Source organism: Epinephelus fuscoguttatus, linkage group LG21, assembly GCF_011397635.1.
Source record: "Epinephelus fuscoguttatus linkage group LG21, E.fuscoguttatus.final_Chr_v1".
Taxonomy (NCBI): Eukaryota; Metazoa; Chordata; class Actinopteri; order Perciformes; family Serranidae; genus Epinephelus; species Epinephelus fuscoguttatus.
Genome location: NC_064772.1, coordinates 19,831,024 through 19,852,357, shown reverse-complemented (window position 1 = coordinate 19,852,357; position 21,334 = coordinate 19,831,024). Strand labels below are relative to the sequence as shown.

Genomic DNA, 21,334 nt, shown 5'->3' with positions numbered 1-21,334 from the left:
TAATTCTAGCGAAATTATAGTGACCATACTAGCAAATCAGAGAAAGCAACCAGCAGCATTATTATGCCCCTAATAAAGAAGTAAAGTTACATTGATTAACTTTAATTCAAATCATACAAATTATCCAAAGCACACATAACCTTTTATTTGCATGTGGGGTACCCTGTGCAAAAGCCTTACGTCGTACCCATGTAACAAGTGGAGGTTACAGTTATCAGCCACTATCATAGCCCTGTTCCCTCATTGATGATAGTTTATATAAAGTCCTTTCGCTGCCGATGAATCGGCCAAACCGATGAATTGGTCAGCCTCTGCTTTCAACATCACTGTAACACTGACTGGATCTTGGAGCATGGACCAAACCTGATAGATAAGGAACAAAGACATTTCACCATCCCAGTCAACCAGAGTGAAAGCTGTAAAATATTAACACCTGGGGATTTGGATTTGAAAACCATAGAAGTGTATGGAATTAACACTGTAACAGGATGTATAGATGGATGGGATTGTGAAACACCCCTAAGGTGCTCCCAGCATTGTGTCAGAGTTAGTGCTCAGGAAAGCAGTCTGTTTTACTGTTACCTACGTTTGCAACAACAACATTATTAGCCTTAATGTTGGTATCTGTGGTCTGACCATCTACCTCACACACTTCATCTTTGGGGAACACTTTTATCTGGGTAAAGTTGCTGCCACTGCCTCTTTTGGCACATCCTATATTTATACAGATGATTGCACAAAATATCCACATTAACTATTAACCAGTACGGGATTGCTGCTGAGTCCATTGTACATTTAACTCCATGTGTGCTCATGGGGCGGGCATCTGATCAGCCTCCTGGATTTCTACAACCACACATCCCCATGCTGATATACGTCATCGTCCCCAATGATGCTGCAGATTTTTCCTTGCTACTGCCTGAAACCCTCAATGTTGAACTGCAGCAACACACTGAGCTCAAGTGAGTTGATGAACTCTTTCAACACACAATATGGAACAAATAGATGAGTCATCATAATGACTATGCTCTTAGTCACGCAGGGTGTCTACAGGTCCTTAAAAAGTCCTTAAATGTCTCAAAGTAAGTTTTCTTAACATAAGGCCTTAAAATGTCTTAAATTGTCTTAAAATTAAGATTCAATGGGTCTTAAATATTTTCAGCCACATTACCATGAAATTTTCTCCAATTGTTAGCATTTTTCCTTTCTGTTCATTTTGAACTGAAATCAGTGTCTTAAAATGTCTTAAATTTAACTTGGTTATATCTGTAAACACCCTGTAGTGACATACATACCAGGCTTTATTATGAGAACTGAGAAATGTTATATGTATTGCAGAAAAACTGACACAGAAGAGCTCAGAAGAGGTGATATAGTGAGGGAAAACCAGCAGTACAACATTGTACATTAAATGGACATTTTAACTTTTCTTCTCAGGTCCCAATTTTGTGAACTGCATTATCTCAGTAGCTGTAGACAGTCTAATGGAACAGATGGATAACTACTTCAGTGCAATATGTTTGTAAAGATATAAAGAAGAAAAGGCACCCAATAGCATCAAAAAGAAATTGTGAATCTGCTGCCTCTCTCGATCGCAACGTCTCATAATTTTAAGGATAAAAGACACTTACTGTATTTAAGTGCTTTAATTCAACTCTAATCCTTCTGCTTTTCATTTAAAATAAAAACTGAGAATAAATGAGAAGAGGAGGTTTTATTGTCACTTTTGTTTTAAGTTTATTTTCATTGCATTGTATTTCAGAACTGGTTTGGTTTGATTCACACCCACAGGTTGTTCGGCTTAAAGTCAGATTCATTTCAATGTAATTATTCCAACATGTATTTCAGTTATTATCATTATTAGAGTCAAATATATATTATTATCTTACACTGGTTTAGGAAGTGATGTAGACTATTTTTGGGTCTGACCAGACATCTTAAGAATGATTTTTTCATTCTTCTTCAGTTTTTTTATTCATTAATGATTGTAGCATACTGTTAATAGAAGCTCACCACAAACTCTACACCAGTCAGTGTTAGGCGTATACTTAATTAGCACAAGGCAGTTCAGCCATATAATAGCTTTGATTTTGACATATTTGGACATAATGCAGATGCATGATATGATTAACGATTATTTCCAATGAATGAAGAAAATGATCAAAACTACAGGCAAACAGTATCCAGGTAGGACACACACTGACAAACACACGAAATACTACTGATATGAACAATTTAGCAGTACTACACAGTAGATACCAAGTGAATAAGCTTCTTTATTCTGTCTGTAGACATAACCATCCTAATGCATTCTGCCTTTACATTTAATCATTACTGAACTATATCTCTATTCGATAAAAAACTATTAATAATCTGTTAATGGTGGGAATTTTCTTCACATCAATTTCCCTGGTACCCAGAGTACTTGAAACAAAATTATAGTGTTTTTTGAGTGTCTCTGTTATCCCATCTAAAATCACATTTACAGTTTTTTCAATTTCGTTTTGTCAACAGGAAACGATTGTACAAAAATATTTACTGTAATTTGTTGCAGTAATTCTTAACTTAAAAAAAGCAAAAGGTCATATTATAAAACTGAGTATATGATTTTACCATTGTGGCAATTAGGTTGTGTGTTGTGTAATTGAACACCAATCACTATATGAACATATTGTGAAATCTTTGGTCACAGCATGGCGCCTCTAACTCATCTTCAGTATTTTCCATGTCGTCATTGTCACCATCAGATCAGCTGAGGAAAAACACAGACCACAGTTTTAATAGAGGGAAGTCAGGTTAATGAATGACCATGAATATGACGATCAAAGATGTAATAAAGATGGGCGTTGCCTGCTGCTACTCACATTAGTGTTTATGCCTCAGACTCATTGGACATCACGTCAGCAGTGCTCCTTAGAAGCCAGCGGCTCTTGTGTTGAGCCCGTCCGAAACCCTCATCGTAATTCCCTTTTCTTCTGAACAGTTGTTTGTAGTGAAATATGCAGTAGAATTCCCCGGATAAAGGTGCGTAATTGTACATGCTACAAATTAGCAGAATTTGTCAAAGGTTATTTCAACGACCACATTTGATAAGAGGCAGTCAGAGTACTTTTGTAGTTGCAGTAGCTGTGTGGCACATTTAGAGTTTACTACAAATTACAAACTACAACTTTTTTATTTAATCATGTGTATTTCATTAAAGGGCCAGTGTGTAATATTTGGCATGGTTTATTGTCAATCTGAATCTGAATCTGAATATTCTACCCATTAATATGTTTATACAAGTGTATAATCGCTATAAAATAAAATTCGTTTGGTTTTCGTAGCCTTATAATTATGCTTTTATATATATATATTTATATATAGATATAAGGGTCTTGCTTTAGAGAGGTCACCATCTTGCGCCGCCATGTATGTACGGCAGCCCGAGCGGATAATCCAGCCAGCCAGAGAACGCGTTTTGCGTGTATAAATAAACCAACGAAGACAGCGGAAGGAAGGAAGATGGAGGAGGAAACAGCAGAGAGTGTTAGTAGTTCGTCGATGGAGAGTAGTGAAAAGTTTTTTTAGTTATAAAGTTTGCGAATGGACCACACTTACCACGCAACAGGAGAGAATGAACCCGAACCGTCATCTGCGAGGAAAAGAAGATGTAACTTCACTCCTTATGATGCACTCTCTGCGGCGCTTTTCCTCCTGATGATATATCTCCCCAACAATGGCAGCAGCAGCACCGAATCCCATTCTGTGCATTCAGCCTCTCTTCTCGCCCACTCAGCATCAAACACATGGAGTTCCTCATCTGTATGCTCCGGCTCAAACAGGTATGGCTCTGGGTCTGCGTCTGCTACAAGAAACTCTTCAAAATCGCGTTCAAAGTCGTCCATTGCAGCTGCTATAGTCCGGAGATATTGCTAGGCTAAATAAACAGCTGAGCACTGTTTACCAGCTACGCTGTCAGTCAGTGTGTGGGCTGGAGATTGAGCAGAGAGCGGAGGGGGGGCCCCACTCAGAATGGTAAACGAGTATGTGTGTAAAGTTATGAAGTGTGTCTGTTACGCTAGAAGAGTCAGAGTTTGGGACGGAGTCTTTTACCCCCTGGAGTGTTACCGGAGTTTCTGGAGTGCTCAAATAAACGGGCCTTTTTCCCGAATGCTCCTCTGGTCTCCTGCTTGTGAGGGATTCATTACAATATCGTAACATGGTTTAGATTTCTAAATAAACATTCACCTCATCACTAGATAGACCTACTCCTGAAAAACTCGTGCGCAAGGCTTTTTGTCCCTACGAGGCCACCGTCATTTACCCGACGGGAGGGGTGAGCAAGTGAGCCCTGCAATCTACAATTTGACCACTGATGTCACTGTTTTCAACCCATTTTACACACTGGCCCTTTAAGCATTTTGTAAACTGTCTTACAAAAGTTGTCATATCCCTAAACCTCTTGGCCAGTGGTTCCCAAATATTTTCTGTCATGATTTTTACTTGTCATAGCAGGAAAAGCACAGGTGTAACTACTAATATCATGATGAATTGGTTCCAGCGATGACAGTACTGCAATGCAAAGCAGCATTTACCAACATCGCTCGTTACACCTGTGTTTTTTAACTCAAAATATCTGTTGTGAAAAAAGGTCTGTTCAGCTTCAATTTTGATATTTGTCTCCCAGTTATATGGCACTGCAGTTTGGGAACCATTGCTCCAAAGACATATAAATCATTTTTAGTCTGTAAAAAGTATGGCCTCTGTTGATCATTTAACCAATCAATCAATTAATCAATGAAAAATGTAATAAATTAAAGAATATATTTGTCATACATGAAGTTTATCATAGTTATTGGCCTGAATGTAAGATAATATAAGAATAGATGTTTGAAAAAATTGGCTTGTATTATATTCTGTGACAGTGGATGTTCTTGAAAAGGATGCAGCCAGGACCAAGTTTATTTAAACAAACATAAAAAAACTATAATTTATAAATCTGATATATATGTCCATAATATATATATGTCCACAGTATAAGCATATATTTGTACATATATTAAAAAAAACATTTTTGATGGATTTTTATATAGTACTATATATTGCGGCTATATGTTAACAATATATTTTAATCTTTATGAAAAACAGCAAAATGTCTGTATGCTTACTTTTTTTTTTATTGTTAATCAATTTAAATATCAGCAGCTAAGAACACCGGCATTCGTGCTGACTCTTTTTATGCATTACACATTTATACAAATACATATATGCTATAAATAAATAATTGTATATTTGACATATATAGCAATAACTGTATTACATACATAAACACACATATTTGTATTGGCTACACATATGAGTCAATTGTTCCAATTTCTAGTGGGTTTCCTATGTAGTTTGTGCATATATGTACATATATGTTTTACTTCATATGTACATATTTCATATATGGAAATTCAATATATGTTTATACCTGTGTATTTATGTAAGTGTCCTGTCTAAACAACAGAAGTCTGACCAGTTGCTAACCTAAGCACTGCTACAGTGAAGCAGGACGTCAGCTAGCCTCTGTTTGCACTACTCATGTACAGTATATGTTTTAACTGCTGCATGCTAAAGATGTTTAACCTGTTCTCCAAGTTGCAACAGTTTTCATCAGTCTAAACAAAGATGGTAGCTGTAAATGGTTCTGCCTCAGTTTGTCTAACCTGGACCAAAATTAAAACGATTTATTATCATATTGTCATGTTTGTCAACATTAATGTGACAGTCTATTATTTTATATTTCGTATTTTAAATAACCATATCCTATATAATCTTAATATGATAATGCATTTAAATGTGTTAGAGTTAAAAATGGAATATTGCTCTTATTTTACATATGTATAATAAGTAGTGTTTCTATACAAACAGCTGCGGTCATCTCACAGTTAGCGCTATCTTATATTCAGGCCAATGCAAGTTTATCAATATTAAAGTAATAAAAGTAACTAACTTGTTTTGGCACAGACAAGAAGTCAGTATTGGAAATCACTGATCAATGTTGCAGGTGATTTGTCTATAAAAAGTAATTCAGTATCTCACCTTAATTTTTTCTTGCACTGTTTACAACAAAAGCAGGTTTTGTGAAAAATGTATTTGTCAGCAGTGATTTTTTCCATGGGATAAACCGGCTTCACACACGCTGAACACATCTCTCGACAAGCTGGTTGAAACTGACGAGAGAAATGAGACTTGAGCTTGATTAAAAGAAAAGACTTACATTAACTATTAATAATAACAAACACATAAGTGAAAACCAATAACACATCTTTAATTCCAAATGAAAATCAAAAACAGTAAAGAGTATGATCTACAAACAAATTCTTAAGATAGATAAGAAAATCTTAAACCAATAACCTCTTATAAATAAACAAACAAACAAACAATAATAACCAACATAATTCATATATTTGTGAGTAAAATTATGTACACAACTTTGTCATAAAATATATGAAAACACTGGGCTAACAGGTGACAAACTGCACCTGTATGTGAATGATTTACGGTTTCTGATTGACTGGCAGACAGACTTCTGGGTACTTGGTGACCTGGTACGTAGCCGGACTGGTCTGACCTGTGGATGTTGTAGTTTCTGGCTGAGCAGTGACAACAGTGGAGGTTTTAGAAGAGTAAAACCGGTTTCCTAAGTTATCAGTCCTCTCATAGTTCTCTGTGACTGTTTTGGTGCCCGTGATACTGTTCCCATCACAGTCAGTCTGCACCTCGAGTACACTGAGCTCTCGTTTAGGGTTGTGGGAGGATTGCTTTTGACCTCCTTTTCTGGGGTCCCTTTTTCTGATTTGAGCAGGGCTGTTGCATGTCAGCGTTTTAGTGGTCCGGAATGTCTCCTCTGTCTTTGCGCTGTGTTGACATGTTGGGCAGATTGTGGTCTCTGGTGGTAGCAACTCAGTTTTATCGGTTTTTCTAGCAGCTGACTGGATGGAGATAAAGGCAGGCGAAGATGGAGGACTTGCTCGTTGTTTTGCAGAGGCCACTTCAATGTTTGCGCTCTGGCTAACTGGCAGAGCTGTGTTTCTTTGTGCTGTAGGGCTTTCCTGTGTCTGCGGTGATTTCATTCTGCTTGACCCAATGCTTATTTTGCTGATATTACCAGATGATGGGGATCGTTGCCCTGTCCCTAATGACTCTTTGAACAGACATGATAACCCAGCAATATCTGAGTCAGATTTTAAGGTAGAGACAGAATAAAGAGCCTTCTTTATGGCGTCCTCTATGTCCATGAGTCTAGCTAAAGTCTGTTCTTTAAGATTCATGATTTCCTCACTGGCTCGCTCAAGATCTCCAAAAACATGTGCCATTGAGGACTTGCTTTCAGTGTTGCCTCTTGTTAATGGCAGCCTCTCTTCTTTGTTTTCTGCTTTTGCCTTTTTTTGTTTCCTTTTGTCAGAGCTGACAACCCAGTCAGGAACGTTCTCGAAGACTCCCCTCAGGGATCTTACGTCGACCTCGCTCGTGTCCTTTTCAATTTCTTCAACTCGACTGAGAATGTTCTGCAGTTCCTCCTGCTTTCGCAGGTTGTCAAAAATTTCCATGGCTGTTGTTATGTTCCCTTTCATGATCTCATCCATGTGAACTGACAGCCTCTGTCGGCGTTCGTCCTCTGTCTCGGCTCGTCCTTTCTTTTCCCTCATCTCAACTTTGCTTTCTTGTTTCCTGTCTTTCCCGTGCTTGTCTTTGCTGTCAGCAGTTTGCCCACGTGTGTTTGGATTATTGCACGTTGGACCAGTTAGAGTTTGCTGTGGTTCCCCATCCACACATGGAAGAGCTGAGGAATTATCCCTAGACATGTGTTTTTGGTTTTTGTTGTGAGCATGGGCCAGTTTTACTCTTTTTGGCTTTGCAGGAGCATTCTTTGCCTTTTTACCTCCAAATTTCTTACACGCTTCATGAAAATCTACATGGCTTTCATCTGTTTCATTCATATTATCTTTGATTGGGAAATCCTGTGGGCTTTTCTCTTCAGCTGTGGCGTTTATCTCCTGTTGTTGCTTAATGGTATTCTTATCTGTGTTATCACTTTCCAAGATAACAGCTGAACCTTGGATTTGATGCCTTACTTTAATTTCCTGAGACGTCTGTGTAGCTTCATCAAAAAGCTTATTTCTTTGATGATCCACTGAATCACTATGTGACATCAGTGTCATTGGCAGTGGTTGGGGAACTGTTTCTTTGGGTCTCACAGTATTAATTTGAGGTGCCTCAGGATTATTTGTGTTGGCTGATTCAATGTCTCTTTCTTTCACTTTTAGATGCTCAGGTTTAGGTGGGAGGGCTGGTTTTGGACCAACAGGTCTTTTGCTTTTCTCTGTGGCAGCTCTTTTAGTTGATTTATTTAGGGTTTCACTTTGGCTTTGGGGCTGTGCATTCGCTGCAGTCACTTGTTCTTCGGGGACCTCTTGTCTCAGTTGTGCTTGAGTTGATTTAGGTTCAGACACAGGGCAAAACTCCTCCTTAGTGGGCTTTTGAAGAGACACTGCATCCACATTTTGTGATCTTTCTGTGTGAGGTTTGGATGAGTTTCTGTATATCATAGCTGCTCTGAAATCTCCTTTACTGACATTGATGTTGGATCTCTCCAGGGAGTCCAAAGCTGCTTGAAGTTTACCCTGAAAAACAACTTCCTCATCCTCTTGCTGTGCAGCAGATGTTTCTGGACTCTGTGCAGACACCAAAGCAGCTTGAAAATGTTGTTTCGAGACAACCTCTGTGTGTTTTTGACACTTTCTTATGCATGTCTCAGTAGTTTGTACTTCTTCAGAGTTAGTGTCTATACAGCGTGTGTCTGTAGTCTCATTTTGGGGGTGTGATTTATGTTCTGAGGCTGATGGGAGTTTATGACACCTTGGCTCAGTGCATGAGTCCTCTTTTTGGCCCTCATTTTGTCGAGGTAATTCTGCCTTTGTTCTTGAATTCTTGACATCACCTGCTGTAACTGAGACATCGGGTTCCTTGGAAGATTCCTGAACAAGGAATTTCAGTTTTTCTTGTGATGATTGATGCAAAGATTTGGCTTCGGTTGTTGCCTGTTGGAGGCTATGAATCGCAGTTTGGAGGTTAGAGATCTCAACATCATCCACCACCTCGACTCGTGCAGCCTGGTGGATCCTGCCATCATCCTGTGTATCAAGGTGTAGATATGATCCCCGTGGTGCAGTTGAAGTGTTGCATGCTTCTTCTTGTGTTTGGCCACCACACTCCCTACAAGTATTCTTTGCTTGCCCATGGGAGAAAACCCCAACATTGCATTTTGTAGAGGACTGTTTCTTTTCAGGAGCATTTTGCTTGGGTTGAACTGGTCTTTGGTCCCCAGAGAACATATTTTTCAGTCTGTTTACATCCACTGGGACCCACTCTGCAGTGCTGTCCTCTTCTTGATCACCTCTCTGTTCATGATGAACACCTATTTCTTGTCCAGCCACATTTTGATCAAGAGGAAGGTCCTGCTCTTGCACTGTTGGCTCGGCCCGAAGAGTTTTCAAATACTCCAAATCTCCCTTTTCAATACAACTCTTGAACAGTTTTACATTCCCTTTTACTGTGATTTCAGGCCTCAAGGATCCTTGGCAGGTTTGATCTTTAGAAGCTTCTGAGAGGAAGCTTATGGTTGACTTGATAATGCCTTTTCTGAGTTCTTGATTATCTGGTTTATACACATCACCTCTCTCTGGCTCTGGTTCATCATACTCTGCACCTTGTGGGGGACAGTAACTTTTTACATCATCCTCATCAAAGTAATAGTAGAGGGAGTAAACAATGACTTCAGCACATCTGTCTGCATCCTCCTGGATAATCACTCCTTTCCGCATAGAGTTATCTTGATTGAGAATATCCTCAACAACCTGAACCACATTGGCAGTTTTAAACTCTGTGTCTTGGTTGATGGTGAAGTGGTGCTGGTGCAAGGGTACAGTCACTACTGTGGCCTCCATGCTTCCTTTGCTACCCTCCTTTAGGTAAATGATCTGAGGCTTTAGGTTTGTCCGTGGTAGCAACTGAAGTATGAAGTTTTGTGCACCACCCTCAGCCACCTCATCATATTTTATCTCAGGCCCACTCTCTGATAGTGAGAATTTTGCCTTTTTGGCTATCATAGTCTCGTTTACCTCAATGATTGAGCCATCTGAATGTATGGCGTTGACATGATAAAGGGAATTCAGTGTTTCTTTGATGTTCTCCACCATTGTCTCAATTTCATCCTTGTTCTGATGCCTGATTTTGTCAAATGGCATTGATTCAAACAAGTGGGCTCTGTTCTTGACATTAGCTATCATATAGTCCTCAGCTGCCCCACTGTCTCCTGCTGGGCTTTGGGAATTTGAGGCATGCACGCTGGAATGCTCTCTTTCTATATTTGTTGGGATAAATGGATTGTTTTGGAAAAGGTCTGTACTTGTTTTGATTATTTTCCCAACTTCTTCTGTATCTGGAGGGCTCGTAGGCTCACCCTCAAAGACTGTTTCACCAGTAGAAACTTCTTCCCAATCAGAAAAGTCATGGTCGGAGTTTTGGTCAGTGATATTGACCCATTCGTCTTGTTCATTGGGTGGATCTATCAAATCAAGACTTTTGGTACACGTATTGTTTTTGTCTTCGCTGTGTACATTCTCTGTGCTAGACATGTCAAAAACCTGTTTATGTTTTTGGACTGCCCCTGTCTGACCCCCAGAAACAGAAACTTTCCCATGGACTTTATTATCTGAATTTAGTGCAGACGTGTTCACAGACTGACTCTCAAACATCCTCCTGGTAGCCTGAACATCTATTCTTTTCATCTCCTCCTCACACTCTCTGTTAGGATCTGGACTAGAACAGACTGTTTTCTCATCCTCCACGATCCCTTTCTCACTTTCATTACAAGGCCTGTTTTCATGTCTCCCAAATACAGCTGACATTTTACCGACATCGCCTCTTTCTGCTGTTCCCTCTGCTGTGTGCATCTTGGGGGTGTAAGGAGATACTTTGTTGGTCAGGGCACAGTTCTCAAATATCAAACATCTTGAAAGGACCTCTCCCTCATATCCAGTTTCGCCAGCTGTGACCTCAGTCTCTGAGCTCAAAACCTCAGCAAGCTCCTCATCCACAACTTCGTCCAACATCTTCAGCTCAGGGTGCGTGTGCTTCAGGAGCCTTCTCAGCTCACATTTCTGCCGCTGTTGGTGTAGCTTTTCTTTGGACAGTTGGGCTGGCATGGACTGTAGGGAATGTGCTCCATGGATGTTTTCTGGTCCTGGCTGATGTCTGCCAGAAGGAGGTGGAGGGATGTCATCTTTCGTATGTTGGGAGTCTTCAGCCATCTTAGAAGAACAAAGTAGTGTTCTCATCATTGAGTTCTTAGTAACAGAAGTGAGCTATCCAGTGAAACCCATGCTCCAGAGTATGCAGACATGATTACAGCAATGAAAGGGGTACATTATCATCCAGATCATACCAGTTTATTTGCTTTCCACACGCCAGGTGTCAGTGGGTTAGATGAGCTCCAAAGCAACCAGCAAATGCAACCACAGTGGCAAATACAGTAAAATGAAATGTAGACTGGAAGGCATCCAATATCTGTTTATTTCTTTAAAGACAATTGTTCATCTCTTAGGAAAACAAGCAGTTAGTTATTGAGCTGTATGGGGTATGACAGTGTTGAAGGTGTTATTGTTGCAGTGCAGATCAGATGCACATTGTCATGCAGAATATCTAGTAAAATGACACCTTACCTGTTTGACCCTCTTCCCAGATTCAGATGACTGACCTTGTGCCTAGACAGAAACAATATTTTTCAGTTCAGGTTAGCCTGACATGAGCAATGTTGGCTGACAGAGTCATTAAATGATATGTTGTTACACTTTATAGTGTGTTACATGATACTGAAAAAGATAATAAGCTGCAGTGTGTAGCTATAAATCTACTTCGTAAAATATGTTGCCACAGTGAAATTTAAAGGTCACAACAAAAACATATTTAGTTATTTGATCTGATAATCATACATCATTTTGTATAAATGCTGAGATAGACTTATCTTACTTAATATGTGTAATAAAATCTTTAATTTAATCTAATTTAAATTTTAAGATGAAACTGCTTGAATACATTTGTAGTCTTTTTTGTCATGCTTTATCACAGTGGTTCCCAACTAGTCCAGCCATGGGGTCTAGATTTCTCCTTCGTCATTAGCTCAAGGTCCAAACAATTTATATAATTTGTATTTATATTCAGTGTCATACTTGGTTGTCACCATGTTGTCGAGTTAGTTTGCTATCTCTGTCAGGAAGTTATACGCTGGTTACTCACTCTTCAGCAGGAAACAACACTTCAAAATAAAAGGTCTGTGCCAGAAATTCACTGTACTTCAAAATAAAGTGTGTTTTTTACAAAGTTGACAGTATTCCCGCGACCTACTTTTGGACCGTGACCTACCAGTTGAGAACCACTGGTCTGTAAGATTTAGCTATAGCCCAGTGCATATCTTTGAGCGTTAACTTATAAAATAGGGGGAAAAAATCCTGGAAGAAAAAAGAGCAGTCCTGTCTCCTAGAAATTACGCTTAAATTTTGGAATTTGAAACAGCAAATTTGTTTTGTGGAAAACGTAACTTGTTGAGTTAAGTACGTTTTCTATTAACTTGAAGAAGAAATGTTCATGATTAATGAACCTCATAAAATGTTCATGAACAACATATTTGAAACTTGAGACAAGTTTTTGTTATTATGTTTCTTGTTAAAATGTAAATAACACCACAATCTTTTTGCAACCTGGTCCAAAGTACTTTTGTTATCTATATTCCTAAAACAGGAGTCTGGACGCTAATCTGAAGTCGTGGTGCCAGGAGCTTGCACTGTGTAAGCCCATCATCCTTCCCAACCACCTCCTTCTAAAGCCTACATGGTACATGGATGTAGTAGAAACATCTCTGATCATAATCCAGGCAGCGATTAGGTTGCCACAAGAATGTCATTTAGGAAGCAGTTTAGTAACTTACAATTACATTTTCAGGAGACATGACTGAAAGGAGAGAACACATAAGTTGTAGACGGGTATTTACCGGTTTTAAAGGGCTGTGTGTCGAATCCTGTGGTGCCACTTTTGACAGATAGAGAGCGGACATAGCTTTGACTGACACGCTCAGTGTCTCCTTGGTTTGGATGAAGGAGCTGTCTCTAAAATCTGCAATTGACCTCCTCTTTTCATCTGCAGAGACATCACACACACCAGTTTGAATGTGTTAAATTGATTCATGACACAAGCTATACTCTGTAGTAGTGAGAATAATTGCCTAATCTAAGATGGCTGAGATCCATGTTGATAACGGAATTAAGTACTTGCTGTGTTAAAAATGTGCAATTAAATTCTCTGCATGGGATATCAGGGAAAAGACAAAAGTAGTCTGATTTTGTCTCACTTTGTTTACTTGTTAATATCAGCTGTTAAAAAGGCAGCTGAGATCAAAATAAATGCTGTATTTGGAGAGTTTCATAACATCATGTAACTGAGAGAAACTGAATTTATACAATTGACTCAGTGGCTTCAGCGTCACATCCATGTCGGCAAACTGTGTGTCAATAGTTTGCAATTCAAGGGTCACTGGTAATAACACTTCCTGAGCTGATATTCAGCAGCTGGCATGTGGTCGAGTTATAAATGTACCACTTGTGGTGGAGAGGGACAGACACCTGACTCCACTGACACAGATACTGAGTGTTAAACGGACGGGCAAGTCACTGCAGCTGCAGTTGACAAAGCATACAAGAGCAAAATAAGCACTGATATCTCGTAAAATTCATTGTAGAACTAAGGATGATAAATTGATAGATCAGTAGCTGCCACATGAAATGAAATATGAAACTGATGCATTGAAATTTACCAGAATGCAGAAAATTAAGTGTTTGATGCTCAATATTTTCTGGTGAAGATCCACCAAACCTCCAACGTTAAACAAAACCTACACCCTTGCTTTCTGCTGTCAATTTGGACCGAACTCTTTAGAGTGAGGATTTGGTAAAATTTTGTTGCAACATTTAAGTCAGCCTCTAGTCTCAACTTCCTAATATTTCAAGATTAACATAGCTACAAAAACTATCCACCATAGGTCTTATAAGCTGCCTCAGTATATTGTATTTATTAAGCTTCATAAGGTTTGAAGTATCTAAGTGCATGTCCAAGCCATATAACTCCTGAGCAGACACACAGATTATTCTCTTTTTGCCCCATTCAAATACAAATCTATACTCACAGAAAACGAACAGCTCCCAGCTCCTTCTGACCTGCCTTTCTTCTTATTCTCTTTCAGTCTTTGTGAGCGAGTCAGGTCTGATTTCCTGTTGCTTTGTGTCTGCTAATGGAGCCTCTGCCACTCTCAGTCGCTCCCCCTCTCTGCCTCATTTCTGCCCCGGTGACAGCTGACCCTTTCACCCTCCTGCACCTATTCTGGACTTGCAGCTCGCTGGCTATTTCTGTCCTGTTCTGGAGTGGTTTACTATAGCCGCACCAGGTTGAGTCAATCACAGCTTCTTGCACAGTCACTGTGCTGACATTCATCTCCATTTCACCTCGTCCCTTTCATTCATACCGTCCACAGCTTTGACCTGAGTCAGAGGACTGGGAGACGGCTTTCCAAGGCGTGTTTAGCAGGAGCTGGCATCTTGTTTGGGCTTTTTCAGTTACATGAAGATTTAGACACTGAATTGGGCTGGTATTTGCTATTGTGGTAGATCGAAAGCAAAAGATGATTGGGTAATACCTAATTTATAGGTCAGGTATTCCCTGATAATGTCCTTTGATGTTTTATAAATAGATCTATGTAATTTGACACTAGGGCGGCACAGTGGTGTGGTGGTTAGCACTGTCGCCTCACAGCAAGAGGGTTGCCGGTTCGATCCCGAGCGTGGTAGCCCTTCTGTACGGAGTTTGCATGTTCTCCCCGTCTCAGCGTGGGTTCTCTCCGGGCACTCCGGCTTCCTCCCACAGTCCAAAGACATGCAGGTTAATTGATAACTCTAAATTGACCGTAGGTGTGAATGTGAGCGTGAATGGTTGTTTGTCTCTATGTGTCAGCCCTGCGATAGTCTGGCGACCTGTCCAGGGTGAACCCTGCCTCTCGCCCAGTGTCAGCTGGGATAGGCTCCAGCCCCCCCGCGACCCTCAAGAGGATGAAGCGGTTAGAAGATGAATGAATGAATTTGACACTAATCATAGGCAAATCATGACTTACCCAAATAAATGATTCATTCATTCATTCATCTTCTAACCGCTTCATCCTCTTGAGGGTCGCGGGGGGGCTGGAGCCTATCCCAGCTACATCGGACGAGAGGCAGGGTACACCCTGGACAGGTCGCCAGACTATCGCAGGGCTGACACATAGAGACAAACAACCATTCACGCTCACATTCACACCTACGGACAATTTAGAGTCTCCAATTAACCTAGTCCCCAATCTGCATGTCTTTGGACTGTGGGAGGAAGCCGGAGTGCCCGGAGAGAACCCACGCTGACACGGGGAGAACATGCAAACTCCACACAGAGGGGCTCCCACGCCCGGGATCGAACCGGCAACCCTCTTGCTGTGAGGCGAGAGTGCTAACCACCACACCACCGTGCTGCCCCCAAATAAATGATTGTTTAAACAATATTAATTTTTGTATGCACACTTAATTTCTTATGTACGTTGAATTGAATGCATTCCAGTCAACACAATACATTTTTTGCAGCTGACCTCCTGTGCACCAACTCGCTATTTGCGATGAATTTCATATAATTAATCGGAAATACCACATTGAGTTGGTGTGTAAAAGAATTTTGAAGTCATTTGGCATCATTAGAAAAGTCAATGGTGAATCACTCCTGTCTACTAACATGCTATCATAGTTTAATGTATCCACACTTATCCTACTGTAACATCGTTTGGGCCAGTGCATATCCTTCGTCCCTGCAAAAATTACTTTTAATCCAAAAGAAATTTGTCCAATTGGCAACTGCAGCACATCGTTGGGAATCATCAGCTCCTCTGTTCAAGAAATTAAATCTAAATCTAATATTAACATTTATCAAACAAACAAAACAAGCAGGGGAAATTTACCCTCCCTATTACTGCACAACACTTGGACAATATGCTTTGAAATACAGAGGGCCATTACAGTACTTTGGAACAACAGTCATCACTTCACTAAAACCTGTCCATCATTACTCTCATTTAAATCTAATATTGCAAAACACCTGTGCTATAGTTAATGTATTAGTCATGTTTATGTATCATTTCATTTATGATTATTATACTTTCTTGTTTTGTCTACTATATTCTCATGTTTAGGAGAGAAATATTATTTGTTAATAGATTTGAAATTCTAGACGGGAAGTTTTTACCATAAGCCCCTTTGTGTTTCTTACTTCTCCCGCACAATCCCTATCATTATTTTTATATACCAGTTTTTAATCACATCTTGTGTGCTTATAAAATTCAAACACTGTCTCAATTTTCTGTGTAATTAGTACTGAATTACATTTTTGTTTCAATAGAATTTCCAGTCTCTTTTAAACATTTAAAAATATTTTTGTTATTCGACTTCTTTGCTCAGTAGTATCTGAGCTTTTAAAGCATATCAAGGTCTGGAGTAGCCTAAGGGCGTGATGCCAGTTTCAGTTTCCTCACAGCCTTGTTCAGGGCTGTAGTTAGTCACATCAACTGGTCTTTATCCTTGAAGTGTATCTTCTGTGTTAAGATTTTAAGATTTTTTTTTATGATTGCTATATGTAGTTTATGTTACATTTTATCATGTGTTTATATTGTGTTTTTAAATTGTTAACTCTGAGTCCCATTCAAGCTCTCCTCACTGAACAATAAAAAGTTTCAGTCAAAGTGTTATTGATAGCTACTCAATAGAGGGATGCTTTAGTGATCTCTCTGTCATGTTGAAATACACTTTGAAGATTTATTTCCCAGCTTTATTGGGCAGTAGACAGGAAAACATAATGGTCAGGTCGGCGGTTCATCTCAGTGCACACTTTGATGAAAGTTGTCTGGTACTCACCAGCTAGAGAGGATGCCATTGTTTCAAAATCAATACCCCCTATTGTTTTTCTCCTCTCTATCCGGGTCTGATTCACCACCTGGAGAGAGACAAATAAATGGTCACTGCAGCTAAGTAGCCACATGTCTGTCGATGTAACAATATGTATTCTATTTATGGAAGTAACATGATGGAAATGGCCTGAAATCGGATGTTTAAACCAATATGAGTGATTGTCTTTACCTTTCGAGTCACATGATCTTTTGCATCAGTTTTAGCATCATCAGCTGGAGCCTCTTCAACGTCTCCGTTAACCACTGGCATGATGTCTGCTTCCCTGTAAGGTGATGTGAAACTCACAGCTCTGACACTGCTCTTCACCGTGTTCTGTGTGGCTGCCTTCGACTCAAACAGAGCCTTCAGGGCCCCGATGGACCCTGCGCCGCTATGAAGGCTCCCCACTGACTTACTGCGGGTCAGATTGGTTTTGTCTCGAGACCGTTCTCTCATCTCATTTCTCCTCATCAGAGACTCCAGAGTCTCTTTACTCTCCAGAAGGGATGGTGTTATCTAACAGTGATACACACAGAAAAAACACACGATTGCATGCAGCTGTATTAATTACTTTTTCCACACTGAAAATGCTTTGTGTTTGAGTCAGAGGTTACCTCTTTGAACTCCTGCTTTGTCTTTGCTTCAACATTATTTACTGAAGTTTCTTGAATAGATGCGCTTCCCTTCACTGTAGTTTGATACCTGTTATGTATACAAAAGGTTTTTTAATCACAATGCAATCAGCAGAATAAATGTTGGCATGGTACGTTTCTGAAAACCACAGATTTGTGACAGCTGGACATTATTACGTGACGGATATGTTAAACCTTTATGTTTCCCTGTGTTTCAGTAACCTTCTGTGGTTATGTTTAGGCACAAGAAACAATTGTTCAGGGTTTGGAAAAGATCACAATGGCTGCTGGAAACACAGTAACACACTGCTAAAATCAACTGGTTTTGTTGTTTGTTGGTCTGCAGCTTGGCAGGTGTCGCACCATGGTGTAATTGTTCAAATTTTGAGTTTCTTTGTTTCATGCTCTGATTAATGTGTGTATGCTCAAACACAAAAAACACTTGTTTATGGTTAGGAAAAGTTCACAATCACTGCTGGAATTGACCAGTTTTGTTGTCTGCTGCTCTGCAGTTTGGCAGCTGTCGTGCCTAGGTGTCAGTGTTGAAAATTTTGTATTTCTTTATGTTTCAACAAAGCTGTGGTACATGTATGTATGTTTAGGCACAAAAAATGCTTATCAGGGTTAGGAAAAGATCCCAGTTAATGCTGGAAACACAGTGTTTGCTTACTAAAAAAAAAAATCAACCTTTGGTGGCAAAATCACCGCTGGAACTGCTACGACGTTTTGCTGAAATCAGCTGGTTTTGTTTGTTGATCTGCAGGTGTTAATGTTGAAATTTTGTGTTTATTTACTTTGCAACAACGCTGTGGTTAGTGTGTGTACATGTTTACATCCGGTGGCGCTACTCTGCTAGCAACGCCGACTTTGTTGCTGCTGCTTTCCACCTAGGGGTTGTGTTTTACTTATGGTGCTCTATGTAATGTGCAACACATGAGTGGCTGATGTGCAATACTGTTATGTACAGTATGAATTTTTATGTTTTTTTTTATGGTGTATACTTTTCATTTCTTCTGGACTATTATTGTAAGGCAGCAATACCTGTGCAGCTCCTGAGTCCAAGACAAATTTCCTTATGGGACAAAGTATATCGTATCGTATCGTATCGTATCGTATTGTATCGTATCGGGGGAGTTAAGAAAGATCACAATCACTGCTGGAAACACAGTGATGGTTTGCAAATTAAAAAAAAACACCTCTGCTGAAAATGCAGTGAGATCTCACAAAAAAAATCTGTTTTGCTGTTTGCTGGTTTGTTTGTTTGTTTGTCTGTAGCTTGGCAGCTGTCGTGCTAGCCACCATTTCCTCCACCTACCCATGACAAAATCAGCTCATATACATGTGATCAAAGCCACATCACTTTAGAAACATTGACATGATACGATGAAACATAGAAATGTAGCATAATTTGCAGAAATGTACAATGCCAATATTTTCATCTGCCCACTGGGCTGTTTAATCATCTACTAACATACAAGTACGGCATGTAGAAGGTTATGGAGGGTTGTACTATTTAGTTGTCACATATGTAGAAAGAGTGAGGAAGATGATGTTTCCCTCACCTTGCAACAAGCTGGGACACAGATGTTGTCTTGTCCCGAAGCCCTGCCTCTGTCCAGGTGGGTTTGTCACATGACGAGGGGACGCTCCTCAGTGACTGGGTGCGCCTCAGGTTACTCTTCCAATCCATGACCAATCACGTCATAGCAGCAAAACAGTTTGCAAATAGCTTTATCACCTAATATACATGATGGAAAATCAGTCACATAATCTCCAGTAAGCTTTCTCTGCAGAGCATCAGCAGTCTGTCATGTCATGTCAATAAATACAGTTTTAACCATCATCTTAACACCGACACTAGCGTTTTATCTACTCGTAAAGCTAAACATTTTCCCACTAACTTGTAGAAATGCCAGGTTTTAACAATAATGCAAAGATTATGAGGTTGACGTGCTGTTTAAGAGCAATATAAAAGAGTGCAATAACAACTCACTGTAGAAATAAGAGCAAGGTTTTGGGATATATATAAAGAAAAGGTGGAGCAGAATTGTTACCTTACAGGCGTCAGTCAGTGTCTGTTCCCTGTCACTATCAGAGACACTTCCGCAGCATCACAAGACCTGCACACGATGTGAAGCATATCCGAGCAAAGTCCTTTTTTCTTCCTCATTGCAACAGACTGTGTAAAATGATCTGTAAAAATGTCGAGAGTAGCAAACAGGATCTAAATCCCTGAACAATCAGTAAGACAGAGCACAGCTGCTGCTTTCATCTGAAACTCAAAAACTCATGTTATCAAGTCAGAAATAATTCATCCAACATTCCCTTTACTCAGAAATCGAGCATCTTTTGTTGTTATTGTGTGTTTCGGCTCCTCCGTGAGTCTTCAGGAGAACCCTTGATGGGTCAAACCCCTAAAGCTCAGATGTAATTACTTGATCTTTGAGCAACAACACAGCGTCCATTAAGATAAAATGAGATTAACTTTATTGATCTTGAGGGGAAGTTGGGTCATTACAGCAGCAAAGAGTGGGACAAACACAAGGAACAACAAATAGAATGTATTGAAAATGAGAGAGTTGTGATCGTGTGCAGCTGTATTGCTTTGGCAGCATTTTGTGTGGCCTTTTGTGAGCTACTGATTAACACAGACTCTCAGGTTACAGATTTACAATGCAACAAAGGAATATATCAGCGATGTAAAATGTGCAATACTGTCTATCCACTATCATTAATTTACAGTGGAGATGTTCAAAGTGTGCATTGTTGTATTTTATCAGGAGATACTGGCAAAATGCTTTTATTATTTTGGAGAAATATGGCTATATTTGTAATTATAATTAAATATTTGTAAACGATTGCATGTGAATAGATTCTTACTGGACAAACGACCAATGGTCCATTGTTTCAGCAGTGATTAAGAAATGGCATGCATCATGTAAACAGTTCAACCGTGCAAACAAAGTTGTTGTAATGTTTGCAGTCTTAGACAGTTCCCAAAAAGCCAACACATTCTCACTCCGACCTCACCACATATTGACGTTTTTGTCCTGGCCCACCCACATCAAGATATGATGTGCAAAGTATCCCGGGTGCTTTGGTTGTTGATGGTCTGGGACGCCGTGTCAAGCTCTGCCTGTTACATGCATTGTGTGTTATCAAAGTAAACCTCCGTTTCACAGGAAATGTACAGTTTGTGTACAGTCCCTTTCAGAATAAATGCACTATGTCAGTGCAACACCATGAACTGATGTTTTTTTCCTTCTGAAACAAATGCACCCAATGCAGGTTGGATTTATGAAAAAACAACAGTGTTTGTTTTAACAATCTAATGGGAAGCGAACACCTGCCTCCCGGGTGAAAGTTGGTGTTTTTTTGACCCATCCACCACCTGTCCTGCCTGCCTTAGGGTTGTAATAGACTTGCCGCTTGATCGAACATAAGCGTACACAATGCGCCGTGTCTGTGTATATACTTGCTGCAGCACTACGCAGCCAAAACGCACAATACTGGTGGTCTCCACTTGGGGCAGACAACAGAAAGCCTATCCCAGCTGACATTGGGTGAGAGGCGGTGTACACCCTGGACAGAGACAGAGAGCCATTCACACTCACA

The 21,334-nt window shown here is 39.9% G+C and overlaps 1 protein-coding gene across 3 annotated transcripts; it reads right to left on the bottom strand.

Moving 5' to 3' along the window:
• Positions 1-1,717: 1,717 nt before the first annotated feature.
• Positions 1,718-19,748, bottom strand: LOC125881662 (xin actin-binding repeat-containing protein 1). Of its 3 annotated transcripts, XM_049564909.1 has the most exons (10): positions 19,713-19,748; positions 19,282-19,457; positions 17,702-17,789; positions 17,277-17,603; positions 17,055-17,133; positions 13,076-13,221; positions 11,751-11,792; positions 6,067-6,197; positions 2,865-3,041; positions 1,718-2,752 (listed from the first exon to the last, which is right to left on the bottom strand). In XM_049564909.1, the coding sequence occupies exons 2-9, from the start codon at positions 19,407-19,409 to the stop codon at positions 2,873-2,875; spliced, it is 1,110 nt and encodes a 369-aa protein (XP_049420866.1). In that variant the 5' UTR covers positions 19,410-19,457; positions 19,713-19,748; the 3' UTR covers positions 1,718-2,752; positions 2,865-2,872. The 3 variants fall into 3 exon arrangements, with proteins under 3 accessions (XP_049420866.1, XP_049420863.1, XP_049420864.1); XM_049564906.1 differs by lacking the exons at positions 1,718-2,752; positions 2,865-3,041; positions 6,067-6,197; ... (3 more) ...; positions 19,282-19,457; positions 19,713-19,748 and adding exons at positions 6,275-11,339; positions 14,264-14,487; XM_049564907.1 differs by lacking the exons at positions 1,718-2,752; positions 2,865-3,041; positions 6,067-6,197; ... (4 more) ...; positions 19,282-19,457; positions 19,713-19,748 and adding exons at positions 6,275-11,339; positions 14,264-14,488.
• Positions 19,749-21,334: the final 1,586 nt, after the last annotated feature.

Coding starts and splice junctions, on each gene's coding strand:
- LOC125881662 (XM_049564906.1), bottom strand. CDS start 13,138: ATGTCCGCTCTCTATCTGTCAAAAGTGGCACCACAGGATTCGACACAC. Junction 11,793..13,075: donor CACACAGCCCTTTAAAACCG/GTAAATACCCGT, acceptor GTTTCTGTCTAG/GCACAAGGTCAGTCATCTGA. Junction 11,340..11,750: donor CTGGGAAGAGGGTCAAACAG/GTAAGGTGTCAT, acceptor TGTTCTTCTAAG/ATGGCTGAAGACTCCCAACA.